The following is a 24,213-nucleotide window of genomic DNA, read 5'->3' as shown; positions in this document are numbered from 1 at the left end:
GAAATGAAGTGTTATATGAAATGCATTGATTGAAGGTACTACTTTGTACATTGAGCCTGTGAATTGCATAAATTCTATAGCAAGGAGATTAGCATCATTTGCAAACTGCTGCTCACTCAAACTTTTCCTGCTCTTACTAAGCAAGTCATGTGATTAACTCTCATAAGATTTGTAACTAATAAGATTAAGCGAAAATATCATGTATAAATTTGAATAACTTAGTATTGTCAGAACTAACATAATAACAGAAGTATCATTCAATCTTAGAGCAAGCCACTAAAGTAACATTGATTAAATAATGCTTATGAGTTATGATTGCATAACCCTGTATTTAAGAGGCACGTAAGAGAGATTGAATGAGCTCATTGCATGTGTGCAGAAACATATTTTTTGTATATTAATACCATTACTTGATTTTATGTATATTATAATTAGTAGTATTAAAATGCATTGTTTTAGATTAAAGTTTGTGTGTTCTGTTAAGCGAGACTGACTTACCACTTATTAAAATTGCGAACCTGTGTAAGTGAAGGGGGGAAACATTTGTGTAAGAAAAAAAGGGGGGGATCCGCGAGTGCATACCACGTGTTCCCGTTATTAAGTTATTATTGTAGAGGCAGTCATTAAAGTAGACCTGGGAATCAGGAATTAGTCAACAGCTGGCGCAGTCGTTTAAAACTAAATAAATATGCCAGAACTAACTTTTGGTACAAGAGATAGAAATAGAAGTAAAGAATAAACAGGATATAAAGAAAAACCAAATAAGTAACAGTATCATCTTGATCAAGGTGGAGTCATGAGGAACTTAAGCATAGAGGACAAAGAAAAGGATGGCTTAATTGTGAGTGAGGAGGAGGTATTGAGAAAATAAATAACCTTGATATCAATAAGGTGATAGAATTTGATAACATATCAGCACACAGCATAAGGGAATGTTCCAGAGAATTGGCATGCCTGTTTAATAAGTCTTACAATGGCACAGGTTCCAAGAGAATGGAAGGTGGGTAGAATTTGTTCCACTGCATAAAAGTGGTGATAAGGCTGTAGCTTCAAATTATATGCCAATCTGTATATCTGGAGTTGTGGTGAGGTATTGGAGAGATTGGTGAAAGTAGGATGCAGAAATGGGTTGATAACAGCAGTATTCTCTGTGATTATCAGCATGGGTTTGTTAAAGGGAGATCATGCTTTACTAACTTAGTTAGTAGAAGCTGTTAAATAAATTAAAACAAATGGGACTGAATAACAGACTTCAGAGTTGGATCAGTGACTGGCTGTCAGATAGGCATCTAACGCCGATATTCATTTGTTCTTGTCATTGCACGTTACGTCATTCCCAGCTGAAACTGCAGTGTATTTTTAGTATGCTTACGTGCCTTATTTCTGTAAGATATGAAATGTTTATTATTGGTGCGTGTGCGTGGTGAACTACTTTTTGTAAATGTTATTTTATTTTATTAAAATAATGTATAATTATTTATGAGGGCTGTTCAATAAGTAATAAGACTAATTTTACTGTTGCGAAACCACTCATCACAATATTAATTTCTGTGGAATAAAGAAATGTTGCTGTCTGTATGAGGTTGATAAATGGCATATACGGGCTGATGTGCCAGAGTGTCATGTGACTAAATGGAAGCTTGTTTTGGCACGCCTACAAGCCACGACCAGTCGTCGAAATGGAAGCGTCCTTGGAACAGCGTTATGCGATTAAATTTTGTGTGCGTTTGCAAAAATCGGCATCAAACACTTTTAACATGATATGCAAAACTTTCCACGATGAAGCAATGTCGAGGGCAAGTGTTTTTCGCTGGCATAAAACTTTTAAGGAAGGAAGGCAAAATGTGGAAGATCTTGAACGTGAGGGAAGGCCTTCAACGTTCATCACAGAGACAATGATCAACACAGCAGCAATTATCGTCAAGGAGGATCGCAGAATTACAGTATGCCAGTTGCATGTTGTCCTGAATATTTCAGTGGGAAGTGTTCACTCAATCATGGCTGAACATTTGGGACTGAAATGTGTGTTAGCGCCCGATGGATTCCCAAACTCTTGACACCAGAGCAAATGCAGCATCGAGTGGATGTGTGTATAGAATGGAAAGAAAGACTGGAACAAGAAGGCGACAACTTCTTAAAATGCATCATTACAACAGATGAAGCTTGGTTGTATCACTATGACCCTACAATGAAACAACAAAGCAGTGAATGGAAGCATCCGTCTTTTCCTACTCCCAAGAAAGCCAAAACTGTAAAATCGGCTGGTAAAGTTATGACCATAATGTTTTTTGACTACGAAGGCATTGTTTACCAACACGCTGTAGAACCTGGGAATACTGTAAACGGCTCATACTATGCGGATGTTTTACGGACAATGGTACAGCACGTCAAAAGGAAGCATCCATTGTTGAAGAATGGCTTCTTATTGCACCACGATAATGCAAGGCCACATATTGCTGGTGGTGTAGTGGACGTTTTGCAGAACAACAACATAGATATCCTACCATACCCTCCGTACAATCCTGATCTCGCACCATGCGATTTCTGGCTGTTTCCTCAGCTCAAGAAACCACTAAGAGGCCACCAATTCGAAAGCAACAAAGCATGTGTAAAAGCTGCAGAGGCGGTTTTGAAAGAACTCTCAAAAAACGGACTTTCACATGTGTTTAAGAAGTGGACGCAACGTTGGGATAAATGCATCGCGTCTCACGGTAGTTACTTCGAAAAAGACCATGTAAATGATGACGATTAAAAGTAATCTGTTTACTGTATAAATATAGTCTTATAACTTATTGAACAGCCTACGTATTTAGTATAGATACAAGGCTGAATTATGAACGAGTGTCACTGTTGAGAATATGAAAAGAATAATATTTTTTCAATTATTGTTACACTAAACAAATGCACTGCAATCTAACGCTGATATTCGTTTGCTGTCATTGCACGTTACATCATTACATATACTACCGCTTGGGCAGTGTATCTTATGCCTGCACTCATTATTTCTGTGTTCGTGGTGAACTATTTTTTTGTAAATCTTATTTTATTTTGTTAAAATAACATATGATTATTTATTTATTATAGATACAAGGCTGAATTATGACGAGTGTCACTGTTAAAAATATGAAAAGAATTTTATTTTTTAAATTATCGTTACATGAAACAAATGCACTGTGATCTAACACCGATATTCGTATGCACTTGTCATTGCTATTGATATGAAACTTTCATTATTGGTGTTTGTTTGTGGTGAGGACGAAATATTTTTAATAAAGCAATTTTTAATATGTAAATTTATTTATTAATAAATTCGTTAATGATTAGGGAAAAAAAGTTTTTTTTTTTTTTTAATATGCAGCACCCCCACTTAAAATTTTCACAGGCCGCCACTGGTAGACACACTGAATCAGTTTAAAGCACAGTTGGATGAGCATTATGTGCAATAGTGTGTATCTCCAACAATGAGTCTCTGACTCCATGGAGGTCAGATGTTAATAATATTAATAATCATATTAACACATTCACTGGCATGGGAGGGGGGGGGGTCATCAAGTCTGATCCCAGATACCATGGTCTGTAAACTACTTCATTCAATAGGAAAATGAGGAATTGGCCAAGGGTGGGGAAAGTGGTGAACACAAACAGATAGAGGGGACAGCCATGGGTTCACCACTTTCCCCACCCTTGGCCAATTTCTTTATGGAGACATTTGAAGAGAAAGCCTTAAACTCCGCCCCACAAAAACCCACTATTTGGCTTCGTTATGTGGATGATGTGTTTGCTATTTGGCCACATGGCTCAGACACACTCCACTCCTTCCTAACACACTTAAACAACCAACATCCCAGAATCCAGTTCACCTTAGAAAAAGAGGAAAACAACACCCTCCCCTTCCTAGACACTTCAATCACCCGCCAGCTTGATGGATCTTTGGTTTTCTCTGTTTACAGAAAACCCACCCACACTGGCAGATACATTCACCAGCAATCCCCCCCCCCTCACAACAATATGGGGTGATAAAAACACTATATAACAGGGCAAAATTAATCTGCTCAGATGACAAGGCCCTGACTATTGAACTAAACCACATCCTCAACACTTTCTTAGCCAATGGCTATAACCCCAAGAAAATCCAAAAAATACTAAAACCTAATAACCACAACCCCCCTCCCCCCCTCCACAATAAAGACTACACCAAGTCTATCACTATCCCCTACATCCAGGGCACCTCTGAAAAAATAACTAATATCCTCAAAAAATATGACCTTACTTCCTGTTACAGACCATATAAAAAGTTGGCATCCCTTATCCGCGCTACCAAAGACCAACCACTTCCCCTAGACCTACCTGGTGTATACCAGGTCCCTTGCAGCTGCAAATTGTCCTACTTTGGCCAAACAGGCAGAACAACAAATATCAGGATTGCAGAACACCAAGACTACATCCGGTTTCACCAGTACAGCCGCTCTGGGTTGGCAGACCATGCCTTAGATACCCACCATAAAATTCGTTGGAAGAAAACAAAAATAATCCATCGCAGCAAGTTTAAATATGAAAGATTGTTCAAAGAATCTTCAGCAGCTCTAAAAAACGTTCCTAACCTCAACAAATTTGGGTGCATGAAACTGCCCCAAATTTGGGAGACTTTCATTATGAGAACTTCAGCCCAACGGCCAAGACTACCAAATTAGCCCACAAGAGGGCACCATTAGGACTTTAGGAACAGAATTAGTTTATCACTTTCTTCCTCATTTGCTTTGTTAGTTCCTTAGTGCACATACCATATCTTTATGTTCCCGAAGATGGCAATGTGACATTGCCGAAATATAGAAGTGATTCATTAAAGTATCTTTAATTAATATACTTCATATGCGTTGTGAATTCCGTAAATTAATTACCAGTTAATATAACAACTGTCATGTTAAAAATAAAACATCATTGTTACTGTAAGAAAATTATCAATATGAAAGAATATTTCTCCCATGTTATCTTAAATAGAATTTAGTTTTGATGTAGTTTCTAAATATTTAATTAATTTTTAATTTTATCTGTATCTTTTTTTTTCACTAGAGGTCATGCCAGTAGAATAACTGGTGATCAAATCATTGTTTCTTTAGCTTGCTGTGTGAAATGTAACTCAGATTGTCCTTGTATATTTGTATATACTCCAGATGATGACCTAGATATGAAGGTTGAAACATCGGGAAATTAAAAATAGTTATAACACAGTTGACAAGTCCATAATTTCCAAAATGAATGCTGATCACCGTAAACGCTTTTTCCTTTCTTTTAGTGTTGAAGAAACTAAAAGAAAGGAAAAAGAGAAATAGAAATTTATGTGAATATGAGTGAATCAGATTGGGAGGACTTTCTACAGGATGCTTCATATGTCGATGAAAATTATCAGCCGTCAGATGCAAGTACACATGCCTTATGCGTGGAAGAATGTTTCAAGAAATATCATGCATAAAAATATTTTATATACTTCTTTGCTACTAGAAAACTTTTAGTTGAAAATGTGAATGTTTTTTATTTTCTGAATAAATCCATTTTATTTACAACTTGCTTCATTTCCTGCCGCCATCAAGGTTTTGAATGGACTTGCCACAGATGCCCAATACACACATAGTTAGCACATATTTGCTATGAGAATATTTGTAGTTGGTGTCATAGATTGTTCCAGACACTACGAGTTATCTTGTAGTTGGCAGTCAATGTATTAATAATAATAATAAGCTAACATCAAGGTAAGCATGAAAGGTATGTGGTATGAGAGCTGAAGCTCAGTGGAAGCAGCAAAATTAAATAACAAATGGAAAAATATCAAATATTATCAAATACAGGATAAGAAAGGGTAGTAAAGAAAGGTAAAAAAAATTGATAAAAAAGAAGATCAAGGGCTATTTGTTTATATACTAACATGAAGAATGTTAGGAATAGAGGAATAGTGTGTGGTCATGATAAAATTAGTTGGTCTCCTAATTATTGGTGTCACTGAAATCTTGTTGACTGTAGGTGATATACTGATGGGAATTGAATATAGTTTGATGAATATAACATTTTTCAACAAGATAGAAAGGATAGAAGATGAGCTAGAGTACTTGATAATCTCAAAGAGTTATGTCCCTTCCAAGTGGATGGCCAAGAAAGCAGTAATTATAGTGGTTTTAAGGCCATTTGCTGTGAACTTGTGATGAGCAGAATTTTAGATATTTCGTGGAGGATATTAAAACTGGGAGGAAGCCCTGTTATCAAACAGCTGACTAAACTCTTTAATAAATGCCTAAAACAGAGAAAAATTCCAAAAAATTGGAACAATTCACTTCTAATATTAATTTTTAAAAAGGGCAATAAGGAAGAAATAAAAAACTACAGACCTATAAGCCTACTCCCCACTATATATAAAGTCTTCACAAAAATTATAAATAATAGAATAAAATCTAAACTAGAGAGAATGCAATCCTGTGAACAAGCTGGATTTAGAAAGAATTACAATACTTTGGGCCATATTCACACATTAAGACAGCTTATTGAAAAATCAATTGAATAAAATACCTTTTGTCTGGCCTATATAGAACTATAAAAAAGCATTTGATTCAGTTAAAACATCTGCAACACTAACAGCACTTGAAACCCAGGGAACTGAGAAACCATATATTGAAAACACTAAAACATATTTACAATAATGCAACTTCTGTAATTAAATTATATAAAAACAGTGAAAAGTTCCCAATACAAAAAGGCATCCGGCAAGGCGACACTATATCTCTCAAATTATTTACAGCTGCACTAGAGAACGTCTTTAGAAGCCTTGATTGGGAAACAAATGGAATAAGCATAAATGGAGAAAGGCTGCATCATCTGAAATTTGCAGATGATATTGTCCTAATAGCAGATAATCTTCAAGATCTTGAAGAAAGGCTAAATCAGCGCCTCCAGAGTAATTGGATTAAAAATAATTAGAGAAAAAACAAAAATAATGATGAATAAATACATAAACCATAGAACTATCAAAGTTGAAACCATGAATCAGAACAAGTTACTTCATATGTATATTTGGGCAAATTGTTATCCTTTGAGGATTGCCAAAGAAAAGAGATTGAACAAAGAATTCACCTCGGATGGATGGCTTATGGGAAAATGAGAGACATATTCAGAAGTAACATTCCTATGAGTCTAAAAAGGAAAGCTTTCGACTAGTGCATACTTCCTGTCCTAACATATGGAGGAGAAACATGGACTTTAACAGAAACCCTAAACAAAAAGCTCAGAACAACACAACATCTCTCCATGCGAAGTATGGATATTGTAAAATACATTAAACAGGCTAAGTGGAGATGGGCTGGCCATATTGCCAGATGCAGTGATGAGAGATGGACTAGAAAAACAACAGAGTGGAGACCACTGGATGGAGCAAGACAAAGAGGAAGACCGAGAAGAAGGTGGAGGGATGAACTGGAACAGATTGCAGGAGTGAGATGGATGGGAGAGGCAGAAAACCGAGTGGTCTGGAAAATCATGGAGGAGAACAACAAAACAAGACAAATACCTGGATAAGATCTCAAACAGGTGTCATGGATATTGTAAAATACATTAAACAGGCTAAGTGGAGATGGGCTGGCCATATTGCCAGATGCAATGCTGGGAGATGGACTAGAAAAACAACAGAGTGGAGACCGGTGCATGGAGCAAGACAAAGAGGAAGACTGAGAAGAAGGTGGAGGGATGAACTGGAACAAATTGCAGGAGTGAGATGGATGGGAGAGGCAGAAAACCGAGTGGTCTGGAAAATTATGGGGGAGACCTTCGTCCAGCAGTGGACAGAACCAAAAGGTTGAAGAAGAAGAAGAAGATTAATTTGAAGAAAGAAACAGCATGTGTAAGTAAGAGAATGTCCTTGAACCTTGGGGATACCACAAAAACATAAAACAGAAGCAATATGCAGGACATGCATGTTAAATTTAATGTCTCATACAGTGATAGCATAAGAAGTCATCATGATGTTACAGTTAGTAAGATTGATCATGTGGTTTTTACAAAGGAGTGGCTGGTCAGGAGGTGATATGATTGAAACAAATAAGTTAGTGAGAAAAGCTTATCAGATAGATATAGAGGAAATCATGCATAATATATAGTGGGAGAATGAGAGATTATTTTCAGAAACTGTATAAGGATCAGATAAGTAAGGAATTGAAAAGCAGATTTTGTACATGGAGAATGGCAAATGAGTGGAATATATTGCCAGAGCAGCTGTTAAAGCCTCCAACAGTGAATGTGTTCAAGGCGAGGTGTGATATGTGTTACGATCCATATAGAATTTAGTCTCTCACAATGAGTTCGTGACTCCATGGAGGTAGAAATACATTAAACGGTCAATTCTATAGAAGCCTTAGAATTTCATTCCAATACTGTAAATCAAAATTCTTCAAAAAAATCAGACATAAAATAACATTACTCTGAATGTTTTTTCACATGGCCTACAAGGTCAATCCTGGATTTTCAAACATTCCGTTCCAAAAGTGAAAACTGAACAAATGGGGAAAATAATGATATATAACATTTACTAAAATAAGAGCCAAACACTTCAGTTCGGCGATGCAAATTATAAAAATCAATTACACTGGATATTAGGCCAGTGAAAGCAGCTGTCAGGCCAGTGAAACCTTATCAAAAATGGACTAATTAGAAAGCGAATATATGGACACCTGGACAGCGTTCGGGTTTTCTAAAGTAGTCTGTGTAAGAGCAACTCTGGTCAACTTATTTTTATGAAACTTTCAGAGTTTCTACATTTGGCTTTGAAATAATGCTGGATCTAATATCCACTTGATTTTTATAATTATATAACATTATTTATAATTTACAAGTCAAGAAGTATCCTCAATATATTCATCATATAGATGAAAAGTACAGTGTACAGCAATACAATAACATAATTTCTCTATAATGTTCCTCAGGTTTTGAATATGCACTTAATACAAGAGTGCATAAACTTTCTACATATAAAGAAAATTTTTCAGGAAAGCAATAAGTCACATATGCACTACCTCCTACACCTCTTGATGACAGGAAAAATGACACCTAATGGTGAGAGTTGAATGCAGCGAGCTCTGGATAATCTCTTATATGAAGGATGCCAAAGAAGTACAATCCATTATGTCTGAAGTGTTTCCAACAGTAATTAACTCTAAAACACTGCTTCAGCTTATCACCCAGCATCTTGCTAGACTGTGCAATGTTTACCATCATCTCCTTTCCTGACAATGTTCAAGGATCAGCCCTTATGAATCTCAGAAAAGCAACATCATTTTCTCGCTAAAATGTTGTGATTTGAACTTTTTTTTTTTTCCTGCTTGATAGGAAACATTGTGTGTTCCATTCCAAACCCTGTCATTTGTCTCCAGCTCACAGGGGTTAGCCCATGTTTGGCCATTAGTAATCATGTGCCTCATGAAGACTACTGTTTCCCCTGGTATCAGTTCAAAAGGTGGTTACAGAAGTATAAACAGTTTTGCTTCTAATTGTTTATGAGTTAGAAGCTGCATATTGTACAAACTTTATGAAAGTGAAGATTGATATGGATAACTTTATGCTGCCACTACAGGGTGCTGTAAACCTTCAAAGAATGTCATCTGAGCATGTGAGAACTTTCAGCCAACAAATTCTGCTCCTCCTTCATGGACATGTAGCATCAGTAAGGCGGTATTATTCAAGTTGAATGATCCACTTGTCCATTATGACTAGTCAAGATCAAGAATATCACTGTTATTCAGGTGCATTTACAGTTGTATGTATTCAGAATGGATTAATTCTCATATATATATATATATGGAGTCATTAAACTCATCATGAGAGGTCGGCTTCAGACACCACACCATGTATTGTACCACTTGAACTCATTCAATGTTTGCACTTTCACTACCCTCTCAGGCAAAGCATTTTAATTACCTGCCACTCTTCATGAAAAAGTTATATCTCAATCAATTTTCAAGGATGACACCCTTGTCTCTTCTCCTTTTTCTACCCTTTGAAAAATCTCTAGTGTCCACTTGGTAAATTCTCTCGAAGTGATATGATTGATACTGTTAAGCTTATATGTATCAATCATGTCACTCCATGATTGTCTATCTTCTGTAACTGCAAATTACATGCTTAATCCATTTTGTCCGTGCGGTTAGCCTAGTGGCTGTGCGCTTCGCAACCATATGCCTGGGGAAGGAGTGTCGTAGGTTCAATTCCTGTCGACGAGGCGAGGAGCTTAAGGATCTTCCTCAGCCATAGCCAAGTTAGCCAGTCTTGGGTGTGGACAGCAGGGTTTTCCCCCCTCAGTTTATCTTGTGTTTTTCATCCTGCAAGCAGGCAAACCGGCCCTATGAACACACAGGGATACAGTCATGAATATCATCCTTAGGGGATGCAGCAGAGGAGTGGCGAACTGGCTGCATTAATATGCCAGTAACCCCTCATTTAGGAAGGGAACTCAACCCGTCCTAGATGGATGAGAAGGATAGGAGAGGATAGATAATCCATTTTAGTCAAATCCAGAGTCCTGATATTATTTTTGTTACCCACCTTTGAACCTTCTCTCAGGTCTCTTCAAATCCCAACAAATAGATCTGAGTGCAGTAGTAGTCTAATCAGGAATTATAATGGAATCACAACCCTATCTAAATATCTTCCACAGTATTGCAACAATCAAATGTTGCAATTGAATATGCACTATCTATCAATAATTGTCTCCACACTTTAGCAACTTACAATTGATACCAGCAAGTATGTCCCCCTTTCTCTTTGATCACCTCCTGCACCCTTTGAGGGATGCTTTCCACCAATGTGTGGCAAACATTGAAATTTGTCTTCATTCCTCCATCAAAGCAGAACTGAGTTCAGTGATAGATTGAAGATGTGTCACTCTGGACTTCAATCACCACTCCAATTTGTTCCACAGGTGTTTGATGTAGTTGAGGCCAGGACTCTGTGCAAGCCAGGGTAGTCATTTAATACCCATCGCTTCATACCATTCCATAACAGCTGAAGCTTTATGGCATGGGGCATTATTGTCTTCATAGTAACACAGGTCCATTCCATAAAAACTCCACAGTGTAGGCAGCGCCTTATAATGCAGAATATCAAGGTACTGAGCTGTCTTCACGGAACCATGGACAACAACACTAGTTGTCCCACTTTAAACTAGCTGGATGCACCCACACCATTACACGCATTCACCAGGCTGCCTCCACACCCTGCCATCAGACTGGAAACAGGTAAACCTGTTTCCAGTCTGAAATTGCAGAGTACTGTTTTCCAATGATTAATTGTCCAGTTCACACGCTCTTTGCATCAGGCCAGACAAGTTGCCTTTTTCGTTGTTGTGATGTTCAGCTTGTGTGCTGTTGCTCTTTCATGGAGACCCAGTAAATGGAGTTCTTTTTGTACAGTATTAGTGCTCACAATAGTGTTACTGTTGCTCTGGAACTCCTCATGGATGGTCTGTCTCTGTCAGTCATTTTTGGCAGCCGCCTTGGGTGTTTTCCTGCACTAGTGATGCCAGAACATCTCCATTTATTGATCATATTGCCAATCATTGATTTTGGATGCTCCAGTTGAGCAGCAATGACATGTATGGAAAGAAAGACTATGACCAAAATGTCACCAATATGACAACCCATGATGATACTTCTCTCAAAGTCACTAAGTTAACGTCATGTGGCCATACCACCTGTATTCAACTGCTACAATGAAATACTGCTTCCTACTATCTGTACACCGATTTTTATGTTATTAAAAAACCAGGAATGTTCCATAACTTCAAATAACAGGGGTGTCCAGACAATTATTGGTAAACAGTGTATCACCTGAATTTTAAATTTATATTGACTATCCAAAAATATCATGCTTCTATTCATGGATGTCAAAATCTATATACTCTTACAATCTGTCATCTGTCATCTATATGCATTTTCTCACCTTTCTGGCCTATTTGAATTCTCCTGAAGGACTAAAACCTTAGCAGCATTACTAATAACCTTTCCCAGCTTCAAATAATTGAATATATCTAGATGCAAGAGGTTTGAGGTGAGCACAATGTTAGATACGCTATCTTCTGCATACTGTCTACATTCAGTAGAATTATTCTTTCTTTTACTTGCAGCATAACAATAGAATTCTTTTGGTTGTCTTTAGTTTATAGAGGCAGTTTCTTTTCATACTCAGACTTAGCTTTTCATATAATAGTTGTGACTCTTCTGGTATGCTCCTTATAATTTTCATAACTGACATCATCCTTAAGGAGACAATATTCCTTCCATATCATCTTTTTCTTATGAATCTTTTGCTTAGTAAGATTACAGATCCATTTCACTCCTGCACTATTATTCTTTGAACACTAGGGACACATTCCAATATTGCATCATTTAAGGATTTTTTAAAAGTTTCCCATGATTACTGATATCCTTCCATATCCAACAACCAATACCATGATGCAGAACTAGCATAACCCTCAATTGGTCATAATTTCCAGGTTTGTAATTCACCATGTAAATTTTTCTGAATGGAATATTCATATTAGCCACTTCCCAAGTCAGTACCACATGATCACTGTCACCAACCAGAGGCAGAATAGTTAGTTACGTCTTTAATTGAAGCCCTCTTTGACACTCATTGATCCTGAGTTCCTTCTGACACATGCTGATTGAGGAAGTTGTCTGCAACAGCTCAATACATTTAGTTTATTCTTCTGATGAGATGTCACTGTTACCCAATCAATGTGTGGATAATGAAAGTCTTCCCATTATAATAGGGGGAAATGATGGGAACTCATTTTGCACCCATCATCTCCATTTGGTAATGCATATTGTTTTCAAAGTTCATAATTTTCAATAACTACTGATCAAATACATAGTGGAGTGTTGTTATAGACCTAGTGGATTGGTTGCTAGTGACTTCATCTCACACTAGATGGCTTCAAAATCACTGCCACATGAAAACCTTGTTACTAGTATTGCACTCATAGGACTCAACTTTAACTAGTTTAATTGGATTCAAGTCATCCAATATCATTAGTGGCATATCCACTCCTCTCTTATTCTTCCTAAAAATACTGTACCCTTTACCATCGATATCAGTTAGTATATCTATCTCTGATAGTTAGGTCTCACTAATGCCTACAATCTGAGGCCCCAACATATTCACCAATTCTTATATCCCTAGCATCCATGTAAGACATAATAAATTACCTGATTGCTTTTTTTTCTATACTCTTCTCTATAGTCTCTGCGACACTGTCAGATAACTTGCCGATCTCTGTTCTTATTCAGTGTTGTATTTATGTGAATATCCTTGCTCATGCTTAATAATTCCAAACTGGATGAACACAAAATCATTCTCTCCTCATTAATCATATTTATGATAATTTCCCATCATTAACACAGTTATATAATATTGTTGCTCTTAGATACCCCCTCATCATAATTTAGTTTCTCTGACTTTCTGTGTTAGGTCTCATACCAATTGATACCAAATTCATTCCGCATACATCCAAAAAAAACTCACATCTATTTTTTCCTATAGTATATCCTCTCTCATACTGAAATTATTAGTAGTTAAGTTGTTTGTATGTATTAGAATTACCATCTCTTGATTATTCTTTTCTGTTTTTCAAATGCATGTGCTATATGAAAAACAGAAAAGAATAATCAAGAGATGGTAATTCTAATACATACAAACAACTTAACTACTAATATGGCAACTTTATCTTAATACTGCTGATATGGCAACTTTATCAATGGCATGTTTTATGATAAAGTTGCCATATCAGCATGTTATGAAGGAGATTTTTCAGTTCATGATAAGTGAGGGGGGGAGGGGGGGGCTCATCCTTGGAAGTTTGAGAAAGGTCTAGGTTTTTTTCATGGTAGTTTCATGACGGATGATTAGATTAAATTGCCAATAGAAGTTGTGAGTGCTTCTTCAGTAAAAACATTCAGAGAAAATAAAAAAGTGTTTAGGTGTTGTGTAAGTTAGATGTCATGCTCAATGAGTCCTGGGACCTGGTACTACCTGGAAACACCAATATAATAATAAAGTATGGCAGTCATCAAAGGAAGAGTCATATGGCCTAATTCAGTGCTGTAAAATAAATAGAAATAGGAGGATATTACAGATCCAACCTTATTTTAAAGCTGAAAGTATGTAGAAACTTCGAAAGTTTCAAAAATTTGACCAGAAAGCTTATGAGAATACAATCTTCAGCATCAGAGTTGTCTTAGCTAGCACTACTTAAGACACAAGTGCTACCCAGATACCCATATACTTGTCTGTTATTAGTGCTTTGGATAAAGGGCTCACTGGCCTGGCAGCTGTTTCAAACGAGTTGGTTCTCATTAGAGACCAGTCAAAAACTATAAAAGGGCATTTTTGAAACTTGCCAAGTTCCTAGATATATATTGAATATTAAAATAAGTTTGGATCTTTAATATCCCCCATTTTTACTTTGAGCTCTTTGTTGAACAGAAGACGAATGAAAGGATGGACATCAGGCAGTTATTGAAGAGAGTGAAAGATAACAGTAGAATAAGAAAGATTGCCAGTGTACTGCTGATGTACAACAATGATGAGTTCAGACAGAGAGAGCAAGAATCATAAATGGCATGCCAGCTGTGTGAGGAGAAGAGAGTACAATTTGTAGATGTATGGCATTTATTTGAAGGAAGAATGGAATTGTACAAAAGTGATTCGAATGGCTTTGGAGTTTGTTTTTTTTTTAAAGATAAGAGGAACAGAAGAAAGGAGATGGCTGTTCACATTTTGCTTGAACAGCTGAGGATTATAATCTCTGGGGAATGCAGAATAGAGGAAGACTGTTCCAAAGGACAGAAGTAGATGGAATAAAAGAGGAGGCAGTGAAGTTGGTTCGGTGAGTTTTAATATGGATTGTAAAAGGGTGTTAGTGGCTCTTGTTTTAATGATTTGGGGAGAGAGTGGAGGAATAACAGTGGGCAATTCAGCAGAGCACTGTCCATGAAAGTATCTGTAGAAGAGGCACAGAGCAGAAACTGAACATCTATGAGAGGGACTGAATTGGGTCTGTGAGAGAGGGATCATTAATTAGCCAGATTGTCCTCTTTTGGATAGAGTCGAGCAATCTTAGAGAGGATTTTGGTGCACCACCCCAAAGACGAGAGCAATATTCCATGGCTGGGCAGATCCGGGCTTTGTATAGAGTAAGCAGCTGTGACGGTGTGAAGTAGCGGCTTGTGCAAAAAAGTACACCAAGTTTTTTGGTGGCTGCAGAAGCGTAGGGTGAGTGAACTGGAAATATTGTTGCTAGATGGAAATGCAGTGGGTGATGCAAGCCAGGGATCAGAAGTAAGAGGTAAAGTGAAAGATCAGGAGAGTGGAATGGAAGAAAATGAAGTGGCAATGGAATTAGTAGCAGTGTGCAAGATGAAGAGGAATAGGAGGAAAACTGGGGGACATGAGTGTTTTTTTTTTACATGTGGCAAGTAGAAAGAAGAATGATTATGGCAAGATGATGTTAATGGATGAAAGTGGGAGATTGGTAACTGCTGCAGAGAACATAGCTGAAGTATTTAGTGTTCATCAGTTTTCATCCTCAGTGTGCAATCAGAAGCTCAAGTGTAGAGAATGAAATGAGAAAAGATTTAATGGTGAGTGAGCAAGAGATATATGAGGAGTTATGTAAGCTAGATGTCAATAAGGCCATAGGGTTTGATAACATATCACATGTCTTAAGGGAGTGTTCCAGGTAGTTAGCATCAGCTTTAGCCTACCTGTTTAACAAGAGTCTTGCAACAGCACAAGTCCCAAAGGAGTGGAAGGAAGAAAATAAGAGAAATAAAATTCTTCCACTTTACAAGGGTGGTAATAATGCTAAAGCTACTAATTATAGGCCGATCTGCATATCTGAAGTTTAAGTTAAGGTATTGTAGAGGTTGGTGAGAGACAGAATACAAAAGTGGGTTAATAACGGTGGTATTCTCTGTGCTTGTCAGCATGGGTTTGTTAAGAGGAGGTCATGTTTCACCAATTTGCTTGTGTACTATAACAAGGTGACACATGTATTGGACAAGGGAGATGAATATACAGTAGTATACTGATTTTGTAAAGGCTTTTGATAGACTGCCACACCACAGTTTGGTAAGCTAAGCAGATGGAACTGGATGATAGATTAGTGAGTTTAATAGGCAGTTGGCTCTCAGATAGGTATCAGCAAGTTGTGTATAGGGATGCAGTATCCTGGGCTATATTACTTAATTACGTAACTTATACACAAACATATATTATCATTAATTTGTATATTAATAATATTAGAATGGGTTTAAATGGTGATAAACAACAGTTTGCAGATGATGCAAACCTGAGGAGAGTAATGAGAAATCAAGCAGATGATGTAGCCTTACAGGAATACTTGAATAGATTGTATAAGTGGGCAACAATATCAAACTGTCAGTTCAGTGTAAGGCTCTGAAATTTGGTAGGCAACAATGAGATGCAAAGTATGTATTTAGCTGGGAAATTCGGGAGGAAGTTGAGGAGACAAGAGACCTTGTAGTGGTGATTGACAAGGATCTGAAGTTCATATTCTTGTAGACCACATTGCTGGTCACATTGCACAAGTTGTGAAGTAACTATATAAGATTATGGTAATGATGCAGAGGACCTTAACATGCAGAAATAAGGAGGTTCTGGTTTCAGTGTATCAGGCATCATATGGATTACTGCACACAGATTTGGTGCACTGGTTTTCATGGTGATGAACATATATTGGAAAGGGTCCAGAGAAGACTAACTAATATGTTAACTGGTCTTTGGGATGTGAGGAGATTAGTAGGTAAAGGATTATTAACAGGTTAATGTAGAAGAAATTTTTCATAGAATGGAGGAAGGGGGGGTAGACCAAGGGGGACATCCCTGGAAGCTGTATAAGGAGCAGGTTCTTTGTATGGAAAACAGTTGGTGAGTGGAATGCATTGCCTGACATTGTGGTGAATACAGATACAGTGAATGAATTTTAAGCACAGTTCAATAGGCTTTGTATGTAACAGTGTGTAGCTCCCATAACAATGAGTCTTTTGACTCGATGGAAGTCTGGTGTTCATATTAAGCAATTCTGCTTACTCAAAAAAATCTGTGGTCTGAGCACTCATGAATAGCAAAAGAAAAGATTAAAAAAATTATCAAGATAGATATGCAATTTGTTGAAAACAAAAATACTAATAATAAATCATCAACATAAAGCAATATCCAGTTGTCAGTACTAAATCTGTTTTAATGAAAAAAGTAATTCACTACAAAAAAAAAGTTATATAAAAAAAGTTAGCTTTTATATTCAAAATTAAGGAAAACTTCCTTACAATTAAAAAACAACTCTACTTACCAGCTGCAATCAGAATAGTTCCTGCACACATTATGTGGAAACCCTTGCTAGCATCTATCCACCATCGAATGAACGACATAGAAGGCTGTTTGTAAGATATGCATTAATTAGATTTAGTGCCATTTAAAACAATAATGTGTATACAATTTAAAAAAAAAAAGAACAATTTCACGAATTTATTTATTTATTATTCATGTCCTCAAATGAACATCATAATAAGACATTTATAAAGAATTCAAGGATCAAGTTTTATTATTTTATACTTGGTGATGTATTATACTTGATATTTCAGTACATATTTCATGTGTACTGAAATTAATATGTATTAATTTCAGTACACATGCTGGCTTGTGTTGGTTGGTTAGCTGAGTTTGGGCATGGATATTTGTGATTGTCTGTGAAATTACTAGGACTGGTGGTTGGCATTGGTATAGTTGTGGTAGTGGATTGAGTGGTGTAGATGGAGAGTTGAAGAGTAGGTACCCTCCCTCGATGAGTCTTAGGATTCCCTGGAGATGTCACATAATAATAATAATAATAATAATAATAATAATAATAATAATAAGTACCTGGTGATTAAAAAAAAAAAAGAAAAAGAATAAACATGACTTTCTCGATGGATGACTGTGTCCTAACTTGTATCTTAGGGACTGGATGTTTCTTCTATATGCTAAACTTTGACTTAAGCTCAAAAAGACAAATGGCATGTCTTCATCAGACACTTTGCTCTGGATTACCACCTGCAGCAAGTTGCATCAAATTCTGCAGGGAGGACAGTTATATATGTATGACTTCTCCATAATAATTTAATCACTAATGTAAACAGGCTGGTGGAGCAAATGATAGCATAATTGTGGGTGCAAAAGAGAGTGAATCACAGAATGAAAGTGAGTGAGCCTGTAGATGTGAAAGAATGTATGAATGATGACATAGAAGCAACTGAGACTGTGGATGTGAAAGAAATATGAATAAGTAAATGAAAGTAATCGAGACTGTAAAAGCAAAAGGAAGGATTGACAGAATGAGAGCAAGTGAGACTGCCAGAGTGACAGGGAATGTAATTTCCATGAGGCAAGATTCAATGATTGATCAGAATGAGAAATGAGATGAGTAAATAAGATGAGACATTTGGTGGATAGGAATGAAAGAATGCAAAAGGAAAGGGCAGTTTTTCATAGAGTGGGAGAAGGAAGTAGAATAAGAAGATGTTCCTGGAAACTGTATAAGGAGGTGTGAGCATAGGAATGAGAAACAGGTTCTCTGCATTTGCCACATTGCTAGACAATACATTTTACTCTCCATGCAAAAGACTCCAGGTAGTCCAAAGACTCATCGAGGGAGAGTGTGCCAACAGCATTGAACGATTGGTTCCCCTTCCAACTACTAGCCACGCTCAAACTAGCTTAATTTTTTGCAAGCCATTAGTAGCAGAGTCTCTACCAATCGACCAACCTTTGCTGGCAACGGTTGCCAGCAAAGGTTAGTCGATTCTATGCACATTGAATCAGTTTATAGCACAGTTTGTTGAGCTTTGTAAGTGACAGTGTATACCTACTGCAACAAGTCTTTTGACTTCATCAAGGTCTGGTGGTAATAATAATAATAATAATTTATGATATTGTTCAATTTATTTTTATCATTAATATAACAGACATCTCTTAAGGCTCATTGCAAGAGGCCAACATTAACCTATTATTTATTATAGTGTTCATCATGCCCTCCTTAAACTCTGTTGCTAACAAAGTATTCACAAGTACTTATGGCAGCCCATTCCACTCATTCACCACTCTGCAAGAAAAACTAGTCCTCACACCCTTGTTAATCACACTATCTGTTGATAAAACTTCTCTGAATGCTGTGCCAGCTCATATAATCAAACGTTAAAGAAAGAAACAAAAGGCTTCTTCTTGTCATCGAAAATTTTAAAATAAGAGGATAATTCACATGGACATGCTGAAGAAATATGAGAAAAAGAGTATTTAAATTGGCTCCCCATGCTTATCAGCAAACAGCAACTATAACTTTATACAAAGACAGATTTTTTCCTCATGAATTATTGGTCTGCTCAGAAAAGCTAGAAGAAAATTTGTTCAATAAAAAAAAAATCAATTATGCTTTTTTTTTTGAAGAATGCTTTGTTTATTTTTTCTTATTATTTTCATTTATTTTTATTACTGCTGGAAGCATGATTACAAGTCGACCAGGTCTCTTTTGACTTCTAAGAATAGCTATAACCAAATACCACATGGATAAGGTCACTAAACATTCACTCCACTTTTGACAAAGTTAATCTGTATTAATTAAAATATCAGACAGCAATACATATTACAAAACTGACAATTTAAGGTATACATTTTTTTTTAAAAATTTCAATACTACATTTGTTAAGCTTACCTGTATGGACAGGTTACGAACAACTGAAGTTAAAGTACGACACATTGGTAAAACAACAACAAAACAGCTAAAGTTGAGTACAGATGCAGTTCCTCTGGATAAACACAGACCTGACTGATATAAACAAAAATATGATTCTGTAAACTATAAACTGATACAACTAAATAAATAACCTTTACCCAATAAGAAATGGAAATATTATTATTACTATTGACATCAGACCTCCATGGAAGCAGAAGACTCATATTGGGAGGTCCCCACTGATCCACACACATTATCACTAAACCATGTCTTAAACCAGGGATGGCCAACCTTTTACATTCTATGCACCAATTTTTTTTCACATATGAGTTCAGATGCACCATACAACTCTTGTATCCTTAAAACTCCCAGTAAAAATTTTTAATACAGACATATTAATATGTCTGTATTAACAATTGATATGTCTTTTATTATGTGAGAAAGTGTTTTCACAAACAATTATTATTATTATTATTATTATTATTTGACACCTCCAGGGAGTCCAAAGACTCATCGAGGGAGAGTGTGCCAACAGCATCGAACGATTGGTCCCCTTCCAACTACTAACCGTGCTCAAACTTACTTAACTGAGCCATTAGTAGCAGAGGCTCTACCAATCGACCAACCTTTGCCGGCTAAATATGCCGGCAAACAATGCACAACGGTTTTTCTGATGGTTATAAATAAGAACTCATTTTCCTACTGTTCACTGAATTCATGCTTACTGTCACCTGTTTTTCTTTTGTACTGTGATGGGTAACTGAATGTAAAAACAAGGCTTAATTTTCGAAAAAGTATAAAACTGCATATGTTCACAAAAGACAAACAACACACAACTCCGTGGTGCACAAGTATCAATTGTAAACAGACTGAAAAAACCTGCAATGCACTGCTGTTGCTAATGCTTGGTGCTTCAGGATCAAACAAGTGAATGTGCAAAAGATGTGCACAAAAGAATAAAATTGCTAAAAACAATGACTAAGTTTTAGTTTTTTCCCCCCTACAGATTGGTTTTGGTTAATACTTTTTTGCACAAATAGGCTTACTTTTTTATTATCATTGGGATTCAATGTGCTACTTCTAATCATCCAATGCACCACTTTTGATACATGCACCATAGGTTGTAGCCATCCCTGCCTTAAACTCATTCACCACTGTAACACAAAGAACTGCATTAATTCTAATTTTACTACTATCTACTTTTCACTGAAATATCAAACTAAGGAGCACACATCTTCATCAGAGAAATAAACACAGCACAAATTAATGGAGCTGTCAATTCAATTTAGAAAAATTGTAAATTTGAAATGGGATTCAGAGTATAAGACTGGCACAGATATCTTGTAGGGGGATGGAGATAAGGAATCTGGTGATGGTGAAATGGGACCCAAAATTCAACGAACATTTTGTCAAAATTGCAAGGCAGCTCAGCATTTTATGATAAAGATGCAAAGGACACCAGCATATAGAAGTAAGGATGTTATGATTCTATAGTGCTTTGATCAGACCACATATGGATTACTATGCACAGAGTTAGTCACCTGGTTTTCAAAAGGATGAAGAGATGTTGGAAAAAGTTCAGAAACAATTGAAAAGGTCTCTGAACTAGTCTCTTTGAGGAAATGGAAATTGCAGAGTCAAGCAGACATGAGGAGAGGGATACATGTTTGATACATAAGTTGGTAAGGAGTTATTACCAGATTAACGTGGATGAGATTTTTCATAGAGCATGAAGAGTGGTAGGTGATTGGAATCATTGCCTGAAAGTATGGTGAGTGAAGAGACAGTGAATGAACTGTGTGTGTGAGAGAGAGAGAGAGAGAAAGAGAGAATGGGGCTTCCTGTGATGAGTCTTGACTTGGAGATCTGATGATGATAATAAATGATTTTACTTCCAACTAAGTTGGGAATTCTTTGAAACAGCTGTCAAAGTATTCCATTTAAAGTCACATTTTTGTATATGGGCTACAGGTATTTTTCAATGCAACTGCTCCAAAAGTTTTTGTTGTTATTGAAGTGACATTATATGAGTACATTATACAATTTACCAGGTTCACTACCCTGGATGTAGTGATCCTCATTCACTATATCCAAGTAAAAACATTTCTTTCAGTATCATTTCTAAAACTATACTCGGTAAACATTATTTTACCACTCTTTTTTAGCTTTTTTTTTTTTGCAAATAATTAAAAAAAATGTAAATAGGAAATAAATGATAATTACTATCATTAAACAGAATTAAAATTCCTCTAACTATTTTTTATTGAAGTAGGCAAACTCTTTTAACTAACTTTGGAAGTTAGTGGGCAGAGATGCTGTTCAGAATGCTCTGTTGTTATGGCAAGAATACTAATGCAAGTGATATGTTAGGAATATGACATCTCATATTTCTAACTCCCCAACTTGTATATTACTGCGTTAACTTCAATGGATGATTTTTCATTATTGTGGATTAAAAATTCGAATTTCTAGGCGGAAGAGACAAAAAAAAAAAAAACATGCATTATAAGTACAATATAAGTACAAATCATTGGCAGAAACTTGTAAAATTAATTTAAAATACTGGTTCAGGAATTCTTCACTTATAGTGTTTAAAAAGCAGTGTCATATTTCTCTAATTATTCAACACAATGCAACACAGTGACGCACCCAGAGGGGAGGCAAGGGGGGCCTTTCCCCCCCTTTTTTTTTCAAAGAAAAAGGGGAAAAAACACTAGAAAATTTTTTAAAAAATTTAATTTGGAAAAGATTTTTGATTTTTTTTATTTATGTTGTGCTGTGTCTTCTATTCTATGCTATTTATGAATTAGCGATCATTGCAGATACTTTGTCATAGGTCGTATGCGATGCGTAGTGTGTATTCTCAAATAGTCTACTCAACTCGTCCCCCCCCCCCCCCCCCCCAAGATTAAATCCTGAGTGCGCCACTGATACAACAGGAGCAACGAAGGAACGGGACACACTGCTCTGGCTACTGAAAAATGACTACACCTAGGTATATCGAAAACCACGTGGAATGCAAAGAGAACAGTCAAACGCACCGAATGGCGCTGTCCACAATGCCATAAAAAATAGAAGCACACGAAAACTTCAAACGCAAAAATGAACTGCGGAAAGGGCTAAAGTCTCAAATGGAGCATTTACTACAAAAGAACGAAAAAAAAAAAACCTGCAAATAGAAGGCATATCAAAAGAAAAGACAGAATATTTAAGCTCTGTAATGCAACCGATTGGCACTACAATCGGCGTTCTAGTCACAACCACGAACATCACTTCTGTTAATCGAGGACCACAAGAAATAAAAGGAGAGAGAGAGACCACCAATAACCATTGCTCGTTTTACCAGCAAAAGTCTGACGGACTGTATTCTAGCAGCAAGCAAGAAAGCAAAACCGCCAACATCGATCCTACATATTCGACCCACAACTCCAATTTACATATATGAACATTGAACCCACTACTTTAAAAACTTACTGTTCAAAGCAAGGAAGCAAAATAAAAAATAATAATAAAAATAAAAAAAAAACTACAAGTTTCTGTGGATTAATGATTCACATGTATTTTTGATACAGGATGAGAATACTCCAGTTTATGTAATTTCAGGTTAATCACTTAACCAATCTACCAATATAGCACTAACCAAGGGGCGCGCTGGCCATATGTGCAATGTGTGCGACGCACACAGGCGCCAGGATAGTAAAGGCACCAAAGAGGAGGTAATACTTTAAAAAAAAAAAAACGTTTTTTTTTTAAAGTGATTTTTTTATTGGAGGGAGGGGATAGGGGCGCCAACTAAAGTTTTGCACACAGGCGCAGGACACTACTGGCGCGTCCCTGTATTAACTCTTCCTCTCTCCCGTTCTTAAGAACAAGGTTTAAAATTATTTCTAACAGTTATAGCATGGTGATATGAAATCTGGGAACATAACCAGTCGGGAAATAGAAATTTCAAAGTTTTTTACTCTTTGAAGTGGACAGACAACACTTGCACAAATTCCGACCTTACCATCCTACACACACACAAACATAAGCATAAAGAAACACTGGCTAAAGAAACATTCACGCTGCTGAATAACACCTTGACAGACATTGATGTACTGATCCTAACCGAAGTTGACATAAACGACAGAAGCTTCTGCGGGTAACATTAACTATAACTAGCCATACACCGTGTAGACTAAACAAAACAGGAGGCGGAATTATGGCATTAATCAAGGGAAAGTAGAGCTTGGAGGAATTCATTTCGAATAAGCGCAAACGTTAATTTTGGAAATCACCACTTACGAAGGACATAGCCTCAAATACGCGGTGAATATAACATACACCAGATAATAAACCACACAGCTTTCTGCACGATTGAGAAACATGGCTAAGCGGAATTGACATCAGTACAACACATC

The 24,213-nt window shown here is 36.6% G+C and overlaps 1 protein-coding gene across 10 annotated transcripts in view; it reads right to left on the bottom strand.

Moving 5' to 3' along the window:
- LOC150099360 (NADPH oxidase 4-like) overlaps positions 1-24,213 on the bottom strand; it is a 268,482-nt gene that overhangs the window by 204,425 nt on the left and 39,844 nt on the right. For 7 of the 10 annotated variants that reach the window (XR_016549355.1, XR_016549356.1, XR_016549357.1 and 4 more), the window contains 2 exons: positions 19,793-19,906; positions 17,399-17,483 (listed from right to left, as the gene is read on the bottom strand). Coding sequence is in view for 7 of the 10 variants with exons in the window: in XM_090403808.1 (XP_090259934.1) it covers positions 17,399-17,483; positions 19,793-19,906 (199 nt within the window). In the remaining 3 variants the exon portion in view is untranslated. Of the gene's footprint in view, positions 1-17,398; positions 17,484-19,792; positions 19,907-24,097; positions 24,197-24,213 lie in introns of those variants that run through there. The other 3 variants (XM_090403812.1, XM_090403814.1, XM_090403809.1) reach the window with 3 other exon arrangements.

The sequence above is a fragment of the Typopeltis vanoorti genome, chromosome 14 (genome assembly GCF_054136105.1).
Source record: "Typopeltis vanoorti isolate ZY-2024b chromosome 14, IOZ_Tvanoo_1.0, whole genome shotgun sequence".
Taxonomy (NCBI): domain Eukaryota; kingdom Metazoa; phylum Arthropoda; class Arachnida; order Uropygi; family Thelyphonidae; genus Typopeltis; species Typopeltis vanoorti.
Note: the sequence above shows the minus strand (reverse complement) of the source record. Positions and strands in the feature narration are given on the sequence as shown.